Genomic DNA, 26,230 nt, shown 5'->3' with positions numbered 1-26,230 from the left:
TTCTTACCTAAGGTAGTATTGGAGTTTCACATTAATCAATCCATTATACTACCTACCTTCTTTCCCAGGCCCCACTCCAATCCAGGAGAACAGGCTCTGCATACCCTTGATTGCAAACGGGCTCTAGCCTTCTATATAGACCGTACAGCTGCCCCCAGGAAAAACACTCAATTGTTTGTCTCTTTCCATTCCATCAAATTTGGGCGGCCTGTGGATAAGCAGACTCTCTCCTCCTGGTTAGCGGACTGCATATCCTTTTACTATGAGCAAGCAGGCATGCCACTTCAAGACTGTGTTAAGGCATACTCTGTGAGGGCCATGGCGACTTCAGTAGCGCACCTCCGCTCTGTGCCGCTTCCTGACATTTGCAGGGCTGCTATCTGGAGTTCTCTCCATACTTTTACAGCCCATTATTGCTTAGACAAGGCTGGAAGACAAGATTCCATCTTCGGGCAGTCTGTCTTGCGCAACCTTTTTACAACTTCTGCCTTTACCCTTCCGCCTGCCCGTTAAGGTTCAGGATGCCCTCTACCAAATTCCACCCCAATCCTCGTGCCTGTTGCACATCTTGGGTACATTTGGTGCATTTCTCGGGCATCCTCAGCTCGGTACTCACCCATATGTGACGACTACCATCCTGCTTGTCTTGTGAGAAAGCAAATGTTGCTTACCTGTAACAGGTGTTCTCACAGGACAGTAGGATGTTAGTCCTCACAAAACTCGCCTGCCACCCCACGGTATTGGGTTCGTTACATTTTCTTATTTTATTTTTTGGCACTTCCTGTAGCTTAAAACAGGATTGAAGGGGGACCCCTGCTGGCTGCAGGTTTAGTGCCATGCTGGGGATGCCCACTAGGTGCCAGTCAAAGTTCTAGAAACTTTGACAAAAGTGTTCCGTGATTGGGCTCCATCCTGTGATGTCACCCATATGTGAGGACTAACATCCTGCTGTCCTGGGAGAACACCTGTTACAGGTAAGCAACATTTGCTATCCACATCAGATGAATTATAAAAAGAATACGTTTTACACAATGAAAATTTAAATGTATAATATATCTCAAGTTGAAATCTAAAATGGGAGAGTAGGCAAAAAAAGGGGGAAAAATATGTTTCCTCATGATTGTGCTGCAGGTTGTAAATTGTGCACCATCAGGCTAATTATGTGGTTTTTCCTGTAGCTGCAGAATTGTAGGTGCTTGGGGCACTTCTAGTTGCCAACAAAAATATTGTTTGCCCATTGGCACTATTGTATTTTTTCCTCCTTTTTTTGTTTGAAAGTAATCTGTAGTTGGGGATTCCCACATGTGAGAACTGCATATTCTACTTATCCGCAGAGAAAACAATGTTGCTGACCTGCAATAGATATTCTCAGAAGACAGCAAATCAGTCTGCACAAAGCACTCCTGCTACACCAAGGAGTTTTTTTTTCCAGATGATAGCTATTTACAGAACTTAGAGGGGCATCATATGACAGCTATGTCATGAGATGTCCTGCACATGCTCAATAAAGCCTGTAAGCTTTAGAATTGCTGCTCAGACACAAACTTCATTCAGTGGCATCTGCCACATATGAGGACATCTGTTATAGGTAAGCATTGCTTTATCTGTGGAAACTAGCTTTCAAAATTGCCCTCTGTCAGGCCGATGCGCTCCGGCGCACTGTTAACCTGCGATTGGACGCGTGTTTTCGACGCACTAGCTTTACCCCTTATTCAATAAGGGGTAATAGCGCGTCGAAAACACGCGTCCAACCCCCCCGAACCAGAATCAGCCAAGCCGCACATTTTACTTTAAGAAATTAGCGCCTACCCAAAAGGTAGGCGTTAATTTCTGCCGGCGCCGGGGAAGTGCACAGAAAAGCAGTAAAAACTGCTTTTCTGTGCACCCTCCGACTTAATATCATGGCGATATAAAGTCGGAAGTCCCGAAAGTTAAAGTAAAAAAAAAAAAAAAATTGAAATAGGCCCGCGGCTCGCGGTTTGAAAACCGGATGCTCAATTTTGCTGGCGTCCGGTTTCCGAACACGTGGCTGTCAGCGGGCTCGAGAACCGATGCTGGCAAAATTGAGCGTCGGCTGTCAAACCCGCTGACAGCTGCCGCTCCTGTCCGAAAAGAGGCACTAGGGTCGTGCTAGAATACCTAGCGCCTCTTTTTACCACCGGCCCTAACTTAAATAAATTAAATTACTGTATCGCGTGCACAGGAGAGTGGTCTGTGCGCGCGCTGGGAGAGCGGGCGCTCGCCTGCTCTCCCGCGATTTTTACTGTATCGGCCCGATAGTTAGGAATGTTTTTCCTTATGTTCATTGCTGTGCACTTACCCACTTTAAATTTAATTTGCCATTTAGATCCCCAGTTTTGCAGTTTGGTCCTGCAGTTCCTCAATTTTCTCGTATTGAACTACTTTAAATAATTTTGTGTCATTTGCAGATTTGATCACCTCACTCACTGCTTCGTTTTCCAGATGAATAATTTAAACATTAGTCCCAGTACAGATCACCGGGGAAGTCCACTGTTTATTTTACTGACGTGAATGCTTTCAGTCGTGCTGAGGGAGGGCAGTTTTCAGACAGCCAATTTATATGCATAACCCACTGCCTCTTGGAGAAGCCCTGCAGTGTAATTATTCTGATTATATCTTTTGAATTTCTCTTGCTGGTTTTTACCTGTCTAACGTCCCCCATATTGTGCTGGTTTTCATTAACCTAGCTGGTTGCCATATGATGCTGGGGGCAGGGAGGGAAAAAAAGTTAACCTGCCTAACTTTTTTTTTCCCCATATTGTGCTGGTTTTCACCTACCTATTGCAATATTTTTTTCTATGTTTTTTTTTTTCTATTAATTTTGTTGTGCATAGATATGAACTGCTACTTGAAAAATGAACCTTAATTTGATATTTCCACTGACTCCACTCTCTTTTTCTCTTATGTATGCTCCTTTAATTTTGTGGTGGGCAGGCTTCCTTTCCTGTAAGGATTCTCATTGGTGTAAAGTCACACCTGTGCATAAATTCTGTCTTGGTCTTTTAAAGTTTATTGGAACTTTTTTGTTTGAAGTTCTTTTTTTTTTTCAAAATAATTTTTTATTATATTTTTTAAAATAAATACAAAAATAAAAGACAACTTACAAAAATTCAAAAACACAATACAATAAAAATACAATATCAAATTAAATAACCCAATATATAAATCATAGTATCAATCAAATATCCCCAATCACATTCATACATTATCTTTCATCCATTTAAGACCACACCACATTCAACACAACATTCATACATTTCTTATTACATAAACCTCCATTTAAGAGCAGTCATGTTTATAACCAGAATCAAATCAAACCAGCTTGTAAATCTTGAGGGAGTATCGCGTAATAGGCTTGCCAACAAGCACAATACAATTTATCAGGTTTACGTGTACCGCTACGGAAGTCCATAAATTCCATTTGTAAAAGTAATATCATTCTATTTGTCCACGCTGCTAGGGTAGGTATAGCCATTGGATCAATCCAATCCGCCAATATGGTCCTACATGCTAGCATAATAGCCATGCGCTCAAATTTCCGTTTTGAAATGTTGCCTGGCAAGTCTGCTAAATGAGAGCTATCTAATAATATTTGCCCAGTTCTAGATAAATAAAAAATAATTTGGTTTAATTGGTTGAAAATTTTCAGTGCTTTTTTGAGTTAAAAAAAAAAAATAGATGCAATTGTCCTCCATCCATCCCAGTGCTGAACTATATTATTTATTTAGTTATTTAAAATTTATATTCCACTGCTTCCGAATTATATAACCGTTCAGCGCAGATTACATAAATTCAATTAAAACTTCACAGACATATGCAGCTATTATCCATAAGCTTCTCTGAAACAAACATTTTTTAACTGTTGCCTGAATATTGTCAGTCTCAAGGTGCCACTGCTCTGGTATGGCATTCTATATCACTGCTGCTGCCATAGAAAATGCTCTGCACCAGGTTAAGTTGACAATCTTTGAGTGAAGGTATTTAGCGTTCCTTCTGGGGAGAAGCTAACCGTATGTGCCTGGTGGAAAGAGCTCCTAGCTCTGAGAATAAATACAGTTTCTGAAAGCTAGACTGGCAGAGCTGAGACAAACAGTGGTATATAAAGGAAACCTTCAGAGACGCAAAGGAGTCCTTCCGCCATTCTAGGATCCTCTGTGCTGCTTTGAATATCAGGAAATGAGAGCATCACCTTTCAGTGGCAGGAAGAGTTCCTCTAGCTCAGGGGTCAGGAACCTTTTTGGCTGAGAGAGCCATAAACGCCACATATTTTAAAATGTAATTCCATGAGAGCCATACAATACGTTTAAAACTAAATACAAGTAAATGTGTGCATTTTATGTAAGATCACACTTTTAAAGTACAATAAGTCTCTGAAAATATTACACCAGGCCTTAAGACACCAATACATCTCCTATTAGGAAAACGGACCAAGTCAGGCTGCTATAGAGTCCTACACTGAAACTACACGCCAGCAGAAAACCTCACCTGAATCACGTGCTGTCCCTCACCTAACATAGAATAAAGAGACCAAAACGCATAACAAGAAGCATGCAGACAAAAACTGAATTGGAAACTGCAACAAGCCAGAGTCTCTGTATGCAGTGTAACAAAGGAAAAAAGAAATATCACACATCCTTATAAAACAAATCAAGAAATATAAAATCATCAGCAGTAAAACTGTACTAACAAAAAGAACATATTTCGAAACAGCTGATGAGTGGAATATCCAATAATTAAAAACTCATATAAAACATTTCCAGATACCAACAAAATATTTCAAAATAGCAGACACAAAGATCCAGTAATGAAAAATAATAAGGATACAAAAATTTTTTTGCTCTGCATACCTGGGAACGTTTGATATCCAGGTGTCCTGAGATTGTTCTGAATTAGCAGGAGGTGGGGTGGTTTGCTTGGAACTTTCTCCTCTCTCAGTCACATACCAGCGCTCTCTCTCACACTGGCTCTCAATGACACACCTATACACACATGCTCTCAGTCACTCACATATACAAATGTTTTTTCTCTCTCACTTATATAGGCTCTTAATTACACATTTACACACATGCTGTCTATCTTTTCACGCTTACACACACACAGGCTTTCAATCACATAAATACATGCTGTCTTTTTCTCTCACACACAGACTCTCATTCACATGCTTACAAACATGTCCTCTCTTTCTCTCATTTACACACAGGCTCTCAATCACATACTCACATGCTCCCTCACCTAAATCAGCTCTCAATCACACACAGACACACATGGTCTCTCTCTCTCATTTAAACACAGGCTCTCAATCACATACTCACATGCTCCCTCACCTAAATCAGCTCTCAATCACACAGACACACATGGTCTCTCTCTCTCATTTAAACACAGGCTCTCAATCACATACTCACATGCTCCATCACCTAAACCAGCTGTCAATCAGACACAGACACACATGATCTCTCTCTTACTTATACACACAGGCTCTTAATCATACATACACATGATCTCTCTCACACACAAAGGATCTCAATCATACACACATACTCTTTCAAACAAACAGGTTTTCAATTACAAACTTACACATACAGGTTCCCAATGGTAAACTTACATTCATGCTCTCTCTCTCACAGGCAGGCTCTCAATCACAGACATACTCTCTTTCACATATACAGGCTCTCAATCATTCACATACATGCAATCTCTCACTCACACACACAGGATCTCAAACACACATGCTTGCTCGCTCATTCATTCACTCTCTCTCTCCCCCTCCCCCCCCCCCCCCCCCGGGAACTCGCGGCAGCAGCAGCCACCTCCCAACGCTAACCTCCTTCATTTTCAGCCCTCGCGGAGGCGAAGGCGGAGTCCCATCGGCCGCGGTTGAAGATTTTCATTTTCCTCCGAGCCGCGCTGCAGTCTTCTTCCCGTCGGACACTAGCGTGCCTGCGCGGGTCTTCCCGCGCAGGCACCCGATGCTCTCCACTTCCTCTTCCGGGCCGCGGGAAGAAGAGAGCACCGGCGTGCTCTCTTCTTCCCGCGGCCCGGAAGAGGAAGTGGAGAGCATCGGGTGCCTGCGCGGGAAGACCCGCGCAGGCACCCGATGACTCCAGCGCTGGCACCCGGCTGACACCCGATGACTCCCGCGCAGGCACCCGGATGACTCCAGTCGGCGTGCTCTCTTCTCCTCCCCCCCGCGGCCCGGAAGAGGAAGTGGTGAGCATCGGGTGCCTGCGCAGAAGAAGAGACCACGCTAGTGTGGTCTCTTCTTCCCGCGCAGGCACCCGATGCTCTCCACTTCCTCTTCCGGGCCGCGGGGGGGGGGAGGAGAAGAGAGCACGCCGGTGCCGCTGACTCCAGCTGTCCTGCCGCGTTCCGCCCGGGCTGACAGCATTTTAAGCCCGGGCGGCGGAGGACCGGGGAGCAGCTGGGTCAGCGGGGAACCGCGAAGTATGGCGACACTTGTCTGCGAGCCAGATGCAGCCCTCAAAAGAGCCATATCTGGCTCGCGAGCCATGGGTTCCCGACCCCTGCTCTAGCTGGTGCCTGCTTTCCAGATTGTTATCCTTTCATACTGAGGATGCATCTTCAAGGCTGTATATCCAGGAGGGTAGGGATAGGACTGCTGCAGTTGGTTATTCGATTATTAGGAATATAGATAACTGAATGGCTGGAGGCTGTAAGGATCGGATGGTATCTTGCCTGCCAGATGCAAAGTTAGTGGATCTTGCATGTCGCCTAGATAGGTTTTGGTTTTTTTTTTTTTTTTAATATTTTCATAGTTTTCAAATTCCATTCAAGAAAACAAACATTGTGATTTAAGAAAACCAGTGAGTTTATACAATGAAATATTACCAACTTTAACAAAGAAAATAAAGAAAAATTGTCATTTTATAACTCCACATTAAGGGGAGACAATTTAGATACTGTTAATTTTTTTTTTAAATACATTAATGCCCCCAAGATATAGCAGTAGATGCCTTGGTCTTTTTCAATTCCTTTATTGAAGTGGAGACGTATCTAAAATAATACAGCCTGACTCTGTCCGAGTTTCGCTGTTCTCACAACGGCTGCCTCAGAGGCTAAAATTAAATCATACAAAACAATATTTCAATAAAAATAATAAATACCAATAACTCCAAAGTATAAAACATAAACGCAAAACTGAAAATTAAAACTTCTTTTTTAAAAATATTTTTAATTAGTAGATTTTAAAATGGTGACATATAAGATGAAACAATATTAAAAATCTTCACGGTTGCAATTTGGCCCATGTAAAAAAGAAAAATCATATTACATTTAACTTATAGGATCAAAATTGGTTCTGTATAATAATACAATTTTCAATATGATTTACTGAAAATATTTTTACCTTAGATATACATTTATGGACTTGAGACTTTCTAAGGTAAAAATCTTTTCAGTAAATCATATTGAAAATTGTATTATTATACAGAACCAATTTTGATCCTATAAGTTAAATGTAATATGATTTTTTTTTTACATGGGCCAAATTGCAACCGTGAAGATTTTTAATACTGTTTCATCTTATATGTCACCATTTTAGAATGCTACTAATTAGCTAAAAACAATTTTTTGTTAAGTTTTAATTTTCTGTTTACATTTGTTTTATACTTTGGAGTTATTGGTATTTATTATTTTTATTGAAATATTGTTTTGTATGATTTAATTTTAGCCCCTGAGGCAGCCGTTGTGAGAATGGCAAAACTCGGCCAGAGTCGGGCTGTATTATTTTAGATATGTCTCCACTTCAATAAAGGAATTGAAAAAGACCAAGGCATCTATTCCTTTTGTATTTCCTAATGGCTTTTTTAGATCGCCTACCTTTGTGCTTCTTGGGACCCCCAAGATTTAGCATCAAGACACATGAAAAAACTCATGGAAAGCAAGCATATCACCTGGAGGTGATTTATTCTGCAAGAATCCGTCTAATTGAGTAGGATCAAAGAATACATAGGTATAGCCCTGATATTTAATTATACATTTGCAAGGAAAACAAAGCATGAAACTAGCACCAAGGGCCAGCACTGTTTTCTTAAAAGAAAAATCTTCCTACGGTTTTGCGTTTCTCTCACTACATTAGGGGAAAACAGATTTTTTTTTCCATAGAGCAACATATCCTTGAGATGAAAAAAAAAAGCCTCAATGTCCATTTCCTTATCTGTTTTTCAAGAATATTCAACAAGTAGTATAGCTCTACCCTTGACTTCGTTTGAATTTTCTAAGAAATCTGTCAGATTCATAGATTCAGAACTTATTACATTCTCATCCTCTCCCAAAGGATTTGATTTATTATCAGGAAGATAATAAACCTTTGTTACAGAGGGAATGACTTCTGGGGAAACTTTTAAAAAGTCTAAATAAAATCTCCTTAACAGCTCCAAAGGAGAAATCAATGGAAAATGCAAAACTCTCAAATTAAGCCTTTTAGTATAGTTTCCTAGATTTTCAATTGTTCTGCTTAAAGAAGATTGATCTTTAATTAAAGTATTTCCAAGATTCTGTAACTCAGAACATTTCCCTTGAATAGTCAATATCTGTTCACCTTGGTCTTTGTATTGATGTTAACTTTAGTTCCCTTAAATTCTCCATCAAGTCAATCTTGTGAGAGAACTCTACAAGTGAGCTTATAGCAGTCCAAAGAGTGTCCATGGTTATTACTGACAGTTTCTTGGCAGGCTGATGATTTACCGGGGTAGATGAAACCAACATTTATTTATTTATTTTATTTATTTATTTAAGATTTTTATATACCGGCATTCATGATACAATCACATCATGCCGGTTTACATATAACAGGGGTGTACAATGAACAACAGTGTAACCTGTGGAAGTGAGCAGTTACAAATAACAAGGGAATTAAAACTTGGGAGAAGAGAAGAAAAAAGGAGAGGATAACTTTAGATAAAGATATTTACATTAGATAAAGATATTTCCAATATCTATAATATAAGCTATAGATATTACATGGAGAAGGGGTAGGACTGGTTGGGTAGACTGGTTGGGTAGACCAGATGAAGATCTGCTATCCGAGGATGACTAGGGTAACACTGTTTCAAGGCCCTCTGCAAGTCCTTCTGACCCCATCTGATTACCCCTGGGCTGAGATTAACCAAATCCTCCAAACGAATGGAGCAAGAAGCCCCTAATTCAGCAGCACCTGATGTCTGTACTCCAAATTTAAATTTTTGCAGTCTTTTTGGAATTAGAGGGGGTTGCAGAAGGAATAGATGGGAAGACCTAAGTACTTCCTTTTCTCTTCTTGCCTATTGAGACAACTGGAGAATGAAGAAATGAGCGTTGAAAGCAAAGAAAAACTTGTACAAGGGGCATACCTCTTAGGTGCACAGGGGCACCACAGGGCACTGTGTTTTATCTCCTGGCTTCTCATGGTGAAATCAGCGGAGCAGGAGTTAGCACAGATAGACTTGCCTGGAACTTTCCATCTGACCTCTCATGCTCTCCTATTGGAAGGCACAGGGCACCGTGTTTTATTTCCTGGACCCTCAAGGTGATGTCAGCGGGGCAGGTGTTAGCAGCACAGATGGAAAGGCCCCCCCTAGTTGATCTAACCTCTCACACTCTCCCCCCTAGATAATATTTTAAAGAGTGCTGGGGGGGAGCAGACTGTCATGATCCATGAGGGAACCAGTGACATAGGGAGGTTCTGGAGGCTATATTTAGGATGGTATGTAGGAAGCTAAATTCTAGAACCTTCCAGGGTAGCATTCTGGGAACTGTTTACAATTTGACACGCAGGACCACAGAGGCAGGCTGAACTCCAAAGTTTCAGTGCATGAATGTTTCAGGGAGATGATTTTAGATTCATTAGTAAAAGGGAAAATGTTTGGTAAAGGGGGGGCCTAAGGCAATAAGACGGACTCCATCTTAACCAAAATAGTACCTGGCTTCTGGCACTAAAAAAATAAAAATAGGAGGTAGAGCAGTTTTTAAATAAATTTGTGGGGGAAGTGCTAGTAGTTGCTCAGCAGAGCTTGGTTCAGAGCAAAGTATCCACAGAGGATGTAATTAATTAAGGGTAATTAACCTGGAACATGAGCCAGAGCCTTTTCTGCTAAAGTTAAGTCCATTTTTGGTTGTTATCTGTGCTTAGAAGTAGGGCATTATATTTGCCAAAACTAGTGCACTGTCTGTTAAAAAGAAGCACAACTGAAATAGAAATTTGGGAGTGTTGTAGTCAGTTTTACCTGTTCCAGCCATTAGTTCAAAGCAGACCCTTCCTCCTCAGCCAGTGTTTGTGGGGGAGGCAGTAATTGGATTAAAGTAGCCAGAGTCTCATGTGCTTTGGGAACTGAATCACTTTGGAGCTGGAATCTTCATGAGCCAGAGCCTTTTCTGCTAAAGTTAAGTCCATTTTTGGTTGTTATCTGTGCTTAGAAGTAGGGCATTATATTTGCCAAAACTAGTGCACTGTCTGTTAAAAAGAAGCACAACTGAAATAGAAATTTGGGAGTGCAGTAGTCAGTTTTACCTGTTTGACTCCCTCCCACCCTACCCCTCTGCCCACCCACCCCTAGGTTTGTGTTTCTTATATAACCGCCTAAATTCATAAATGGCAACAAGGTAAATTAGTATTTCCATAATTGCTATTCATCAGACAAATTACCAAAATGAGGTCTATCCAATGCAACTGTTGTGGAGCCTTTATATTGAGAGTAATCTTGTTCTTCTCGCCCCTCAGGCTCTAACTGTCTCCCTAACCCCCCTCTCTCCCATTTCCTCCTCTGCTCCCCTTTCCCCTTCCCGGTTATTTGTAATTTCTATTTCCTTTTCTCCATGAGTTTATTGTGAACCGGTATGATGTGTCCCACGAATATCGGTATATTAAAAGTTCATTAATAAATAAATAAATAAATAATTAATCATATGGAAACTTAAGGCTTGCCCCATTTGTTCACCACTCTTTACCTTGGAAAAGGAGCTGGCTGAAGGTAAAGCTGAATTAGCTTCAATAAAGAAAGTCTCAGCCACGGTACATTATTCAGAAATTAATTTCCCATTACCACTGAATAACCAAAAGTCAAGGAAAAAGAGATTTACTGTGGGCTCAGGTAGGATAAGACCGGTGACCCACAGACACCCATTATTGACAGCTGTGCAGCCCACAACTCTCCCCCCCCCCACTCACACAAGGCATTGAGAAGCTTAAAAAACAGTATTACAGTGGGCTCTGGTAGAACTAGACCTGTGATCCGGAGACACACACTGTATCAAGTGCAACAAGTACAAAATGCCTTCTCTGTATTAAATACTGAAGAAGTTCTTGAGGAAAAGATTGAAATGTTATCTGAAAAGAGAGAAAACCCCAATGCATACAGAAATTCCAGATCAGAAACCAAAGGAAAAGGCTCACTGTGATGGATGACTCTGCCATCAGAGGCACTAATCCTTTCCCTTGCACAAAGGCAAAGGGAAAAGTGGATAACACTCAACTAAAGAGGTCACAAGAGTCCAGAAACAGCAGTAACCTGAATGAAGAAAGCTGGAAAGCTATGAGCACAAATGCTCGTAGTTTGGGCAATAAAATCCCAGAGCGGCAAGCCCTAATGGTGGAGGTGGACTTGGACGTTGTTGCTGTCACGGAAACGTGGTTTATGGAATCTCATGACTGGGATACGGCAATACCGGGCTATAACTTGTTAAGGAAAGACAGAGAGGACAGGAAAGGGGGAGGAGTGGCTCTTTATGTCAGAAACAATATCCAAGCATCGGAGCTGCAAGGAACATGGGGCAATGAAGAAGCACTATGGGCCAACCTAAAAAAAGATGGGACATCCATTTTTATTGGAGTGGTTTACAGGCCTCCAAACCAAAAAGATGAGCTGGACAGAGATCTGGTTAATGACATCCACAGGATAGGAAAGAAGGGAGAAGTGGTGATCGTTGGAGACTTTAATATGCCAGATGTAGACTGGACAATCCCATCTGCAGAATCTAATAATAGTAGAGAAATAGTGGATGCCCTGCAAGTAGCTTTGTTCAAACAAATGGTTATGGAACCCACAAGAGAAGGAGCAATACTTGACTTAGTGCTCACTAATGGAGATAACATCTCTGATGTCCAGGTGGGTGCCCACCTCAGCACCAGTGATCATCAAACGGTATGGTTTAATATCACAAAAAAGATACGGAAAAGAAGCACAAAAACCCGAGTTCTGCAGTTCAAAAACACAAACTTTGTTGAAATGGGGAAGTACCTGGAGGAAGAACTAAAAGGCTGGGAGAAAGAGAGAGATGTGGATCAACAGTGGACCAATCTAAAAGGAGCAATTGCCAAGTCAACTAATCTATATGTTAGAAAAGTAAAGAAAAGCAAAAGAAAAATGAAACCTATCTGGTTCTCAAAGGAGGTGGCTGACAAAATAAAGGCTAAAAGAACAGCGTTCAAGAAATACAAAAGATCCCAAAGAGAGGAGCACAAAGAAGAATATCTGGTAGAACTGAGGGAGACGAAGAAATTAATCAAGAGAGCAAAAAGTCAAGCAGAAGAGAGGATTGCCAAGGAAGTAAAGAGAGGTGACAAAACATTTTTCAGATACATCAGTGAAAAGAGAAAAGTTCAAAGTAGTATAGTGAAATTGAAAGATGGAAAGGATCAATGTGTGGAGAGAGACGTAGAAATGGCAGAAATATTAAATGAAAACTTCTGTTCTGTGTTCACTAAGGAGGACCCTGGAGAAGGACCGTCTCTAGTTAACAAGATACTGGAGGGGAGTGGAGTAGATATAACTCCATTTACAGTAGAAAATGTATGGGAAGAGCTGGGGAAACTGAAAGTAGACAAAGCTATGGGACCTGATGAGGTTCATCCCAGGATACTGAGGGAGCTCAGAGATGTGCTGGCGGGTCCGCTGTGTGACCTGTTCAATAAATCCCTAGAAACAGGAGTGGTGCCGAGTGATTGGAGAAGAGCTGTGGTGGTTCCGCTTCACAAGAGTGGGAACAGAGAGGAGGCTGGTAACTACAGACCGGTTAGCCTCACTTCGGTGGTGGGAAAAATAATGGAGTCACTGTTGAAAGAGAGAATAGTGAACTATCTACAGTCGGGAGAATTGCTGGACCAGAGGCAGCATGGATTCACCAGGGGAAGATCCTGTCAGACAAATCTGATTGACTTTTTTGACTGGGTAACCAAGGAATTGGATCAAGGAAGAGCACTCGATGTCATCAACTTGGATTTCAGCAAAGCTTTTGATACGGTCCCGCACAGGAGACTGGTGAATAAAATGAGAAGCTTAGGAGTGAGTGCCGAGGGTGGTGACCTGGATTGCAAACTGGTTGACGGACAGAAGACAATGTGTGATGGTAAATGGAGCTCTCTCTGAAGAGAGGGCGGTTTTAAGTGGTGTACCACAAGGATCGGTGTTGGGACCGGTCCTGTTCAGTATATTTGTGAGCGACATTGCGGATGGGATAGAAGGAAAGGTTTGTCTTTTTGCGGATGACACTAAGATCTGCAACAGAGTGGACACGCCGGAAGGAGTGGAGAGAATGAGACGGGATTTAAGGAAGCTGGAAGAATGGTCGAAGATATGGCAGCTGAGATTCAATGCCAAGAAGTGCAGAGTCATGCATATGGGGAGTGGAAATCCGAATGAACTGTATTCGATGGGGGGGAGAACGGCTGATGTGCACGGAGCAGGAGAGAGACCTTGGGGTGATAGTGTCTAACGATATGAAGTCTGCGAAACAATGCGACAAGGCGATAGCAAAAGCCAGAAGAATGCTGGGCTGCATAGAGGAATATCGAGTAAGAAAAGGGAAGTGATTATCCCCTTGTACAGGTCCTTGGTGAGGCCTCACCTGGAGTACTGTGTTCAGTTCTGGAGACCGTATCTACAAAGAGACAAGGACAAGATGGAGGCGGTACAGAGAAGGGCGACCAGGAAGGTGGAGGGTCTTCATCGGATGACATACGAGGAGGGATTGAACAATCTAAATATGTACTCCATGGAGGAAAGGAGGAGCAGGGGTGATATGATTCAGACTTTCAGATACTTGAAAAACTTTAACGATCCAAAGACAACGACAAACCTTTTCCGTCAGAAAAAAATCAGCAGAACCAGAGGTCACAAGCTGAGGCTCCAGGGAGGAAAACTAAGAACCAATGTCAGGAAGTATTTCTTCACGGAAAGGGTGGTGGATGCCTGGAATGCCCTTCCGGAGGAAGTGGTGAAGTCTAAAATTGTGAACGACTTCAAAAGGGCGTGGGATAAACACTGTGGATCCATCAAGTCTAGAGGGCGTGAATAAAGAGGAGGCAGCAAAACACTGCACGGAGCGGCAGTAGCCACAGAGGCATTCAAACACTGCACGGAGCGGCAGTAGCCACTCAGGCATTCATGGAGCGGGATGCCAGTGGCCAGTAGTTGGTGTTCCACCTTCACGGAGCGGAAGGATGGAGGGATGCTATCTCCAAAAAAACAAACAAAAATAAAAACAGGGGTGGGTAAGAGTATGGGGTAAGGGTGTGGCCTGCTTGTTACAGCGGTTGCTACCCCTAATTGAGCTGGACGTTCACTTGGATGTAGATACGGCGCTGCTCTCTAAATTGGTGGTGGGGTGGAGGGGAATTAGGGCTGGAGGGTACTGGAAGCCAATAGTAACAGATGGGAGAGAGAAAAAGGGAAATAAAAAAATGGATAAAGTGCGTAGCTTGCTGGGCAGACTGGATGGGCCATTTGGTCTTCTGCCGTCATTTCTATGTTTCTATGTTTCTATATTTACAGTGAGGCTTTGTGGAAAGTAATTCCAAATTATCTGAGCCAACTACTAGTAAGCAGGTTTTGAAAAAAAAATACATTTAGCTGTATGTATGCAAATGCCAGAAGTAAGATTGGAAGTTTATGGCTATGGATAAAGATATTGCCATAATATGCATTTCGGAGGCCTGGTGCAAAAAGGGCAACCAGTGGAATACAGCAATACCAGAGAACAAAATATAATATATCAAAATGACAGAGTAGATGGACATGGAGGTGACATGACACTATAAGCTAAGGATTCCATAGAGTCCAACAGGATACAAATTGTTCAGGAAACTAACTACGTTTTGGAATTTCTATAGATACAAATTCCATGTGTGATAGGGAGGAGTATAGCAGTGGAGCTTTACTATCATCCATCCATTCAAGGTGGTGAAACAGTCTGTGAATTGCTAACAGGTTAGTAAGCATGGAAACACAAGGATGGGTGATTTAATTTACCCCAATATTGATTGGGAGAATATTTAATTGGAGCATGTCAGGAAGATTAAGTTTCTACTCTGTATAAATTTATTTATTTATTTATTTATTTAAATTAATTTATATACCGGAGGTTCCTGTATAATATACATATCACCCCGGTTCACAAAGAACAGTAACTATCGCTACAAATAGCGGTTTACATAGAACAGAATAAAAGAAGTTTTACATTGAACAAAAACAAAGTAATAAGTTTTACATTGAAGTCAGCATGTGTAAATTTCTGATTAACAAAGGAAGAAAAAAATAGATCTGAATAACTCGTTGTGGGCTTGAAAAGACTTTTCTTCGTGTTCTTGGCTCTAGGGGAAAGCTTGTTTGAAAAGCCAAGTCTTAAGTTTCCCTTTAAATGTAGAGTGGCATGGTTCTAAACGAAGGTCTGGAGGGAGCGAGTTCCAAAGTGAAGGGCCTGCTGTGGATAATGCACGTTTCCTCAGAACGGATTTCATAGGTTGTGTGATTAGTCTGTTCTGATAGGCGCTTCTGGTTGGTTTCACAGATGTGTGTAATTGAATTTGGAATGTTAGGTTGAGAGGTGCGATGTTGTGTAAGGCCTTATGTATCATCATTAAAGACTTGAACTGGATCCTGTATTTAATTGGAAGCCAGTGGAGATGGTGGAGAATTGGGGTGATATGATCTCTCTTTTTGGCATTTGATAGAATTCTTGCAGAGGCGTTCAGGACCATCTGAAGTGGTTTGATGGTACATGCTGGAAGGCCTAGGAGGAGAGAGTTACAATAATCCAGCTTTGGGAGTATGATGGCTTGTAAAACCATGCGGAAGTCTCTGTATAGGAGGAGAGGTTTGAGTTTCTTTAATGTTTGAAGTTTAAAGAAACATTCTTTTGTTGTGTTGTTGACGAATTTGTTGAGACTGAGTCTGTTGTCTATGATGACTCCCATCATATGACTGCTTCATGGAGCATCTGGCCCTTGAACCAGAGAGAGGAAGGGCTAGTCTTCACAGAAATGCAGAATCTATTTATTTAGTTATTTTATATACCATCGTTCCAAATGAAGATCACAATGGTTTACAAGAATAATATTTATTTTTTTGGTCAACACATACTTTGGGAAGACATATACTTAGGTCAACATGAATTTTGGTATAATACATACTTTGATATAATACAAAGAGTGGTCATGTGAGTCTATAGTAATGTACTTAAATGCCATAGGTAGAGATATGTGGTTATAGTCCTGAGATTTTCAGTCTCTCATTATTTAATATTGTCTTTGCCCTTGTTAATGTTACTCTGCATTCTGATAGGGTTAGGTTGAGTAATCGTGCAAGGTGGTGGCAATAATATTGATAATGCAATCAGATTCGATATAATCATTAAAGGAAAAAAAAACTACTGCAAAAAGATGAAGAAACTAATTAGAACACTAAAAGGTTCAGATCTGGGGGTTAAAAATCTGCATGAAGCAGGAAGACTGTTTAAGTATACAATCTTTGAAGCCTAGATAATATGCATTCTACAAATTAAAAAGGGTTGAAAAAAAAAGGTCTGCCAGCATGGCTAAATGGTGCTGCAAAAGAGGCTATTAAAGCCGAAAAGGCGTTTTTTAACAATTTAAAAGCAGGACCTGATGTGGAAAATAGGAAGGCACATAAGTACTTCCAGAAGAGATGCCAAATATTAATAAAGCAGGCCAAGAGTTAATTTGAGAGGAGACCCACCGAAGAAGCAAAAGCTGCTAATAAAATATAAAAACAAGAAACCTGCGAGGATGTCAATTGCTCCATTAGGTGATTGGGTAAAAGGGCTCTCAGGGAAGATAAGCAATAGCAATAGCAGAAAAGCTAAATTAATTCCTTGCTTCGATCTTTACTCAGGAAGATACTGTGGAAAATCCACACTTGAATTTTTCTTTGTAGGTGATGTTTCAGAGAAACTGAATCAATTCAGTGTGAATCTGGAAGAGATGCTAGAGCAGACTGACAAGCTAAATAGTAACAAATCACTAGGACCTGATGATATTCTAAATGAACTCAAATACGAAATCTGTAACCTATCATTCCAATCTGCCTCTATACCTGAGGATTGTAGGGTAGTAAATATAATGCCATTTTTCAAAACGAGCTCCGGGGTGATCCAAGTAACTATAGGTCAGTGAGCAGATTGGTGCCAGGTAAAATAATGGAAGCTATTGTAAGAACAAAATTACTGGTCATATGGATAGCTTGGATTTAGAAAATGGAAGTCATGCCTTACTTACATATTGGAGTTCTTTGAAGGTGTGAATAAGCACGTAGATAAAAGTGAGACAATAAAAGAAATAGTGCATTAGTATTTTCAGATAGTGCTTAATAGTCCATGAGACTTCTCAGAAAATTAAAATCATGGGATAGGAACCAATATCTTAGTTAAAAGATTGGAAACTAAAGAGCAGGACTAAATGTTCAGTTTTCCCAGTGGAGAAAGGTAAATAGTGGCGTACCCCAGGAATCTGTACTGGGACCAATGGTGTGTAACATATTCATTAAGTCTAGATAAGGGAGCCCTCCAGAACCCAAAAAAACAAGGTGAATTGGCCCCCATATTAACCATATCAAATATGCCGTTTTAGTAGTTAACAGACTTTAAAAGAGAATTTTGGAAATAATTATTATTCAGATTTTCCAGTGCACAGATGGAAAAGAATTCAGTAGAGCAAGGGATTACAGTTGGAATTTAAAGTGAAAACCTTTATGCCCTTGTGTTAAATACAGGAGGCTCATAGATAAAATCAGTTATGTCACTTGTGAACACTTAAAATCAGAACACATGGGATATGATCTTCCATTTAGTTAGAGACCAAGCTGTTTTATGTGAGGAGGAAATGCACAGTGCTGTTCTAGATGTTAGTTGTTTTTAATTTAAAAATACATAAACTTGGAATATATTGTATTTAAAGAGAAAAGGCTGCATTGTTCTTTTTCTCAAGTGAAGAAAATGCTTTGAATAACACTGTGTTGATTTGTTTTATTTTACAGTGCTTTTCAGAAGCAGTGCAAGAAGTTAAATTAAGGTTCATGATTCTTTTATTTCTCTTGTCCCAGGTAATGTGTCTGCTTTGAGTTTACCCAGATGCCAGAACTGTATAATACATGTGGATATGGATTGCTTTTTTGTATCTGTGGGTATTCGAACTAGGCCAGATCTTAAAGGTAACTACTGTTTCCAGTTTTTTTCTTTAACAATAGCTGTTGCTGAATAAACACCTACAAATTTTTCTTTGTTCAGAGCTATAGGCTCTCCAGAATAGCATAGCAGTGTCGAAGTTTTCTGTCCGCTGCCTCAAAGCGTTATTGGTGCCATGCCCGTCCCCTTCCCTAAATCTCCACTTTCTCCCACTCCAGATCTCTGGTGCCTATCCCATCACCCCAGCTGACCTGCACTTTCAACCCCCATTAATGCTAGTGCTGCCCCACCCCCGTGTACACTTGTTCCCACCCTTTTCCTTCTCCATCCCCAAAACCTCCTTTTTTTTTTTTTTTTTTCTATTTCTCCCACAGGTACCTTTTAGTGCTGCCTTCTGCACACACACACACACACACACACTCCTCCCCCAGCTTAGACTTCTGGTGCTATCCCACCTATGTGTAACTCTAATGCTATCTCTTCCCATCCCACAATGACCTTTAATTTTGCTATTTCTCCCTGCCCATCTAGGAGCTCATGGCAGTGGCTTCCTGCACAGCTCTGGTGGCAGCAAACTTTTGGCTTTGTGGCAGCTGAGGGGATAGACTGTTTGTTTAGCTCTAGCCTGAGCTAAAAGTAGTAAGGGAGGTGACAGGCCACCGAGAAAAGCATGTACTGTATTTTCTGGTGTGTGCTACGTGGGGTTTTTTTTCCAGCAATTTCAGTGACTGTGACTTATACACTGTCATAATCTCGCGCTCTCTCTCATCATCCTTCAGCCTGTGCTGTCAACCTCATTGTACAAACAGATGCGTCTTATACAAAGGTGCAAATTATCTACCAACCTTTTCTTCAAAATGGCATGTTATAGAGGGATGTGACTTATGCACCAGAAAATACGGTATTCTTCCCACAGGCCTCCAGGGAGCCACCAACCGTGAGGGAGGTGGCTAGACTTTAACCCCTTATGCTACCCAAATCACATTAATTAATGTGTATTTGCACTAATTCAGACTTCTTTTCCAGATAGATTTTGACAGTATTTTCTTTAAAGACAAGTGAACTGTAATGAACTCATTTCTCATTTCTGTGAAAATAATTTTTTTTTCTACAAACAAATATAAACAGACTTAATTCATGTTGCGTTTTTCTGAATGTTGGAATGCAGCTGTGCTTCCCCTCCGCCGCCGTAAATGATTTCATTGATTGTGACTAACAGTCCTTGCTTTGTTAAATAGGATTCCTGCTGCTGATGACTGTTCTGGGCAACTTAACATCTGTTATATTACTACTTGCAACTCGGAAATGGAATTGTACTTATTCTGCCAATCAGAAAATGAAAATATCATGCGTAATTTTGCCACTGGAGAAACAGCCTGCGCTTAAAGCGTGTGCAAGGGGCAGGAGTTCATTATTCTGACTCCAGAGTAAAGAGAAATGGGAGATGTTTTGTACATTGTGAGGCCAATATTGATCAGGATGGTAAGTTACCTGGGTAAACTTATCCAGGTAACTGAAGCCAAAAATATTCAGTGGGACATGTTTCCCGCCAAATATACCCAATTAAAGTTTTTTAAAAATTATTCAAGAACATTTACCTGAATAACTTTTTAGACCTGTTCTAACTATGACCAGGATAGCAGCTAACGTTAAGCCCTGACCTGGAATGCACCTGCACTACCTTTTTTATTTTTTTTTTTTAATATCTGGGTAATTTTTAACCAGGTAATAACTTATGTGGCTAAAAGGTTCCTATTCAGCGAGGTGGGAGATTCAAAACTTGGGGTTTGACCAAACCTCTTTGAATATAGACCTTTGTTTTGTTTTTTTGGCTCTCTACCTTTATTCTTGTTGCTATGCTGCACCTATTGCCAATAAAAGTACTTCCTAAATATGTTGGCTTAGTATGCTTTACAATTTGACTTATGTTATCATTAGAGGTGGATGTTCGAGGACAGGCTGTTTTGAAAATTTTGATAGAAGAAAAGATTCTTGTTCTGGAAGTTATAGCATACTGACATGGAAGATAACAGCGGACAAGGACCAGCTGGCCCATTCAGCCTGCTGATATATTTTGGTCTACATTATCTCAACTGCTAGCCATAGAATCTTGACCGCTTGTAGATTGTCATGCTTGATCCTAGTCAATTTTTGTTTGCTGTGTTCCTCTTTTTGGTTCTTTACCATCCTAGCTAGATGAGCATATAGTTTACTATGCATAATCCAATTCACAAGCCTCCCATGTCTTATCAAGGTTTGTAATTCTACAGCTACCAAAAATTAGTGAGGCTGTTGCCTGACCCATCGGCCACAAGGTCTCTGTGGCTTTGCTGGACAATAGGTGGCCAACACCAGCCTACTAGCTTCAACCCATTTGGTTTCTGTAGCCTTTTAATTCTAACCCAGATACCCTGTGGCATTTATATTCTTCCCTTTCTGCTATTTGAGCTTTTTAGATGGTCGGCATTTTGTCACACACATTACTTCACCTCTGTAAATTTCACATTTGTACAAAAGTTGGATTGTTAGTTTCTGGATTTTCATCTGTTTAGTAGTTTTAGATATCTATGCAGCATTTTGATAAAGGTAATAAAGTGCTCCATGATTAAAAAGTGTACAATTAATCCTTTTGAACTTGTGCATGTGACTTACCATTATCAGTTTGTGTGACAAATCACGAATATGGTAGAAAATTGGTCAGATTTTTATATACGTGTGTACTTTTTTTTTTTAAACATAGGAAAGCCAGTGGCTGTTACCAGTAATAGAGGTGCAGGAAAGACATCTTTACGACCAGGTGCTGACCCCCATCTTGAGCAACAGTATTACCAGAACAAAATACTGAAAAACCAAGCAGGTATGAAGAGTGGATGATATCTTCTAAAAAAAAGATTCTTCCTTTTCCTTTGGGTTTCTAGCTCGATTGGAACTGGCCGCCTTCTTAGTAAGGAAATAGGCTTTATTGACTATTGGTAGATTAGATTCCCCAAATTTTAAATTCTCAAGGAAAAACTTTTTTAATGTGCTTTGTACATCCTCCCCTAAAGCACGCAGAAAGTTCAGAAATCTCAGGTTCAAATGTCTACTATAATTCTCCAATGATTCCAGTCTCTTGGACTGATATCCCAGATCTTTAATCATCTTAACATTCACTGTTTGAACTTGTATAGATGTTTTCTCAATGTCTGTTAGCCTTTTTCCAACTTCTTTAATATGACCTTCCGTTTTAAGAGTCAGGGAGTGCATTTCAGCTTCCACTTTCTTATATCTAATATCTGCTTCTTTCACAAATTGACCAATGCTGGCCATTAGTTCCCACAGAACATCCAGAGTCACCGTTGCCGGTTTAGAGGGATAAAAAACTCACCCCTTTCCCGTTCACTCGACGATCCTGAGGAGTCCACCGTCAAAACTTCCAGCAGCCTCTGTCCTTCCTCACTCGGGTTAACAGGAGAATCACTGAAAACCAATTAGGTCTGTTAGATAATCTTACACAATTTATAGAAAGTTCTGCCATTGAGATATTGGGCAGGGGTACTTTATTAGTATCATTTGTCATGGAAAAGGATATCAGTAATGTAATGAAGGCATACTTTCAAAATGCTGCAGAAAATTTCTATGGTCAATTGGTTAAGATTTTCCCTGACTTTGCTAGACCCACCCAATTAAGAAGGCAGGAATTTATTAAACTAAGACCACAAGTAGTGGCCTTGGGGTATACGTTTATGTTGAGATATCCTTGTAGGTGTCTCATTAAAGGTAAAGGTGAAAACTTTGCATTTACAGCTGTAGAACAACTCAAATCTTTCTTAAATGCAAGAAATGTGGCCTTAGCTCCTCGGCAAGAAACTTAGGCAATCATTAAAGTTATACACCACTAAAAAACGTTAAGCCAGTTTCTATTTGTTAGATATTGTTAGTATCTCCCTTTAAAGTTTCTGGCCATGCTTTCAATTTTTGTTTCCTGAGATAGCATATATGTTGAGATTGGGAAATATGGAAATGAATGTTTTAATTTCTTTAATTCCTATATGCTTATCTGTATTTTCATTTTCTTGTAAAGTATAATTTATGTATACTTTGGAAAATTCAATAAAGTGTGAATATAAAAAAAAAAAAAGGAACTGGCCGCCTTTTTGAGCTAAGTAACCATGAGCCAACTTTTACAACTGCACAGAATTTTTTCCTCTCTGTTTTATATCCCCTTTTTATTGCAGTTGTGGTTCTTGGCCAGGGGCCATTGTCTGCAGCTACCTCTAGAATTTGGTTATGTGAACCTTTAGTCTGGATCCAGACTAAATTTCCATATTACACAACATAGCACTGCCACTAAGGCACCAGGTTGTTCCAGGTGATGGCAGTCTTTAAGTTGTGAAGCTACCAAATAAATATTGTACTGCACATAAGTGCTGATTAGTATGATTCAATCCGCAGAGCCTTATATGTACCTTAAAAATGTTCTGGCTAGGATTCCAGCTTCCTTTTTCTAGAGCGGTCTCTTGGATAATTTTGTCAGCTCTAGTTATGTGGGGCTTTTATTGTTCAATAAAGTATACACTGCACATTTAGGAACAGTCAGATGTTTGGAGATGTCGCATTGTGCCACCTGGAAAAAGCATGTTGGGTTAATGCTATATTATGGCAAGGTGAAACTATGAGCAGTGTTAAACTGGCCAGAGAACAGACTGAGGCTGGACTCTGGCTGTTCTCTCAAACTTTTTATCAATGACAAGAAAACAAATCCGAAGCAGCTCTGTTTACCTTAGCAGTTCTCAAACTAAAACATCATTCAGGCCGATACAGAAAGAAACACGGGAGAGCGGGCGAGCGCACAGGCCAGTGTCCTGGGCACACGAGCCAGTAAAGAAAAATATGCTAATTAGGGCCCGCGGTAAAAGGAGGCGCTAGGGACACTAGCGCATCCCTAGTGCCTCCTTTTTGACAGGAGCGACGGCTGTCACCGGGTTTGACAGCCGACGCTCAATTTTTACGGCATCGGTTCTCGAGCCCGCTGACAGCCATGGGTTCGGAAACCAGACACACTTCTTGAGAGTAATAGTTTTCTTAAACTTGGGCTAAAGGAATTTTAGAAGTTTATTTTATTTTATTTTTTTTATTCAATACTTACAGGGCAGGGGATTTTTGATGGAGAAATTAATAGTGAATTTTCTTTATGATCTACCTAACAGCTATAGCTTATGAAAGGATGCGCATTTGTTAAACCATGGGAAGAAATTATCCCTGAGTATATAATACATTGTACTGTACTTTTTGCTTTCCAAGGAGATTTTGATAAACTGGATAATGCTAACTGGGAGAATATAGATTCTACAAAAACGAATGGAATGGATTTGGATATATCAGCTTTGTCGTTGGCAGAAATAGCATCTTGTAATTATGAAGCAAGGTAGGTAAAAGTTGAATGTTAGTGATCATTTGAAAAAAAAAAAAGTGTTCCTGTTTGTTTTGCATTTTAATGTGTGTTCTTTAAAATGGTGCTGTGAATGCTGTAAGAAGGTTGAATACTCTCTGATATAATCTGCAGAACCATTGTCTCTTCTTATTTGAACTTGCACCCCTATGGCTGTACTCCAGGGACTCCACCAGTGCATAAAGGAGCATTTCCCCTAACCCCCTAGTAGGATATTAGTAAAACCTATGTACCTCTCACCTATTCTCTCCCTCCCCAATAAGCCACCCTTAATGTTCTACCCTGTCCTAATTATAGTAAGAGTAGAATTTTTAGTGTTCCATCCAAGTTATTTATATATATATATATATATATATATATATATATATATATATATATATATATATATAAATAAAAATATATCAAACTGGAATATCTATCCTGTTAACGTTTACTGCTAAATCATAGTTTTTTTAAATTCTTAAGTTGGTCCCTGCGATAAATTCCCTCGGTCTGTCTGAAAAGGTGTCAGCGGTGGTTCTAGAGAGCAGGATGTTTGCAGACTGGTTTGAGGGGAAGGCCCTAGATCCTTTTACCTGTTCCCACAATAACTGCATGAATACCTTCTACATCTGTAATAATCTGACCTAAAAAACACCTCTGTGAGGGTTCACCTCAGTACAATTTGTGCTTCTTGTCAGCATGTAGAAAGAAATCAATCCTGTCTCGGTGCAGCCTTCAGTTGCCAGATTTATGCGGGGCTTGCTTCAGTTGAAGCTTCCCATTAAGCCACCCGCAGTGTCACGGGACATCAACATGCTTCTTTCCCAAGTGATGAAAGTCCTGTTTGTGCTCTTGAGCTCTCTGGTCTCAAGTATTTGATCTGGGTTGCATTTTTGGCCTGCAGTATTAGTGAGCTCAAGACCCTAGTGATTTATCCACCCTATACTACATTTTGTCACAATAGAGTAGTGCTTCACAGTAGAGTAGTGTTCCACATATACCCCAAGCTATTGCCTAAAATGGTATAGGATTTCCACCTTAATCGGTTTTCCCCAGGCTGCATCTCCATAAAGCCCCTTCATTCTTTGGCCTGTAAGAGAGCTGTTGCCTTCTGCCTGAGGCCAACAAATGCCCATAGAAAGTCCACTCAACTTTTTGTTTGATTTGACACAAATAGGCTTGGGATTGCAGTGACAAAATACATTATTTCAGATCTGTGGTAGGCATGACCTTAATGGATATATCAAGGCCCATAATGTTAAGGCCATAGCAATGTGAGTTGCCCAACTAAAGTCTCCCTCCGTTGAGGAGATTTGCAAGGCTGCATTGTGAAGTTGTTCTCATACGTTTACATACCCCTGGCAGAATTTGTAAGATGTGTAGCATTTTAAGAAAACATGACTGATTGGACAAAACACATCTGTTATTTTTAATGTGTTTCAAATTAAACTATTCTGCATCACAGAATAGTACAATCATTAAACAAACCGTAGCAATAAGGGAAATAATAAAACGGTCCCATTCAAAAGTTTGCATACCCTTAGTTCTTAATATTGTGGATTGCCCCCTTTAGCATCAGTGACTGCTTGAAGTTTATTGTGGTAAAGCTGCCCATTCCTCACTGCCACCCTTTAAGTGCAGCATGCTGGAATTCAGGTTTTTTGGGGGGATAATTTAAAGAAATCTGAACGAAGGGCAAGGCCATTCAGGCTAGTTGGAAGATTCTTTTCTATCACCCATTTCCCAAACACTACTTTCTGGATGCAGTGATTTCAAGATTAAAGGTTATGGATTGCTTCTGTTATTATGCTAAATGTTCATACACACTTTGGGTCATATTCTGTTGATTTCACAGTTTTGCGCACGCTCATGTTGTGTTCACAAGCCACTTACTCTGGTTATCCTTTTCTATTTGTAATTGTTCTATGAAGAGTGAACAGTAATATAGCTCAGTTGCCTGCCTCTCCTATTTGGGAATTGTTCATTTTTTGGGGGCGGACTGCACTAAACAAGCTGGCATCGCTAGGTGGCATAGGAAGGTCCTACAAGTTCTAGAATTTGGGAGCAGCTTTGCTGAACTGAGTGCATTATTGGCCACATGTCTTACCTGTACAATTATTTACTTTCAGTCCTCAGAAGACAATTCCAGGTACCGTATTTTCCGGCGTATAAGACGACCCCCAACTTTTCCAGTTAAAATATAGAGTTTGGGATATACTCGCCGTATAAGGCTACCCTTCTGTGTCACTACATAACCATACTGTATGTGGTACCCAGTATACAACAACCAGCCAATCACAGCAAGCGATGTACCTTACCGGCGATTGGCTGGTTGTTGTATACAAATCCTGCTTGGATTGGTCAGCTCTCCCTGCTTGCCCAGCCCTC

General features: G+C 40.5%; 1 protein-coding gene across 1 annotated transcript in view; it reads left to right on the top strand.

Moving 5' to 3' along the window:
- REV1 (REV1 DNA directed polymerase) overlaps positions 1-26,230 on the top strand; it is a 231,617-nt gene that overhangs the window by 87,515 nt on the left and 117,872 nt on the right. Inside the window, 3 exon segments of the mRNA XM_029604787.1 lie at positions 18,348-18,455; positions 21,170-21,286; positions 23,713-23,836. Of these exon segments, the coding sequence (XP_029460647.1) occupies positions 18,348-18,455; positions 21,170-21,286; positions 23,713-23,836 (349 nt within the window).

Source organism: Rhinatrema bivittatum, chromosome 5 (assembly GCF_901001135.1).
Source record: "Rhinatrema bivittatum chromosome 5, aRhiBiv1.1, whole genome shotgun sequence".
Classification (NCBI taxonomy): domain Eukaryota; kingdom Metazoa; phylum Chordata; class Amphibia; order Gymnophiona; family Rhinatrematidae; genus Rhinatrema; species Rhinatrema bivittatum.
Note: the sequence above shows the minus strand (reverse complement) of the source record. Positions and strands in the feature narration are given on the sequence as shown.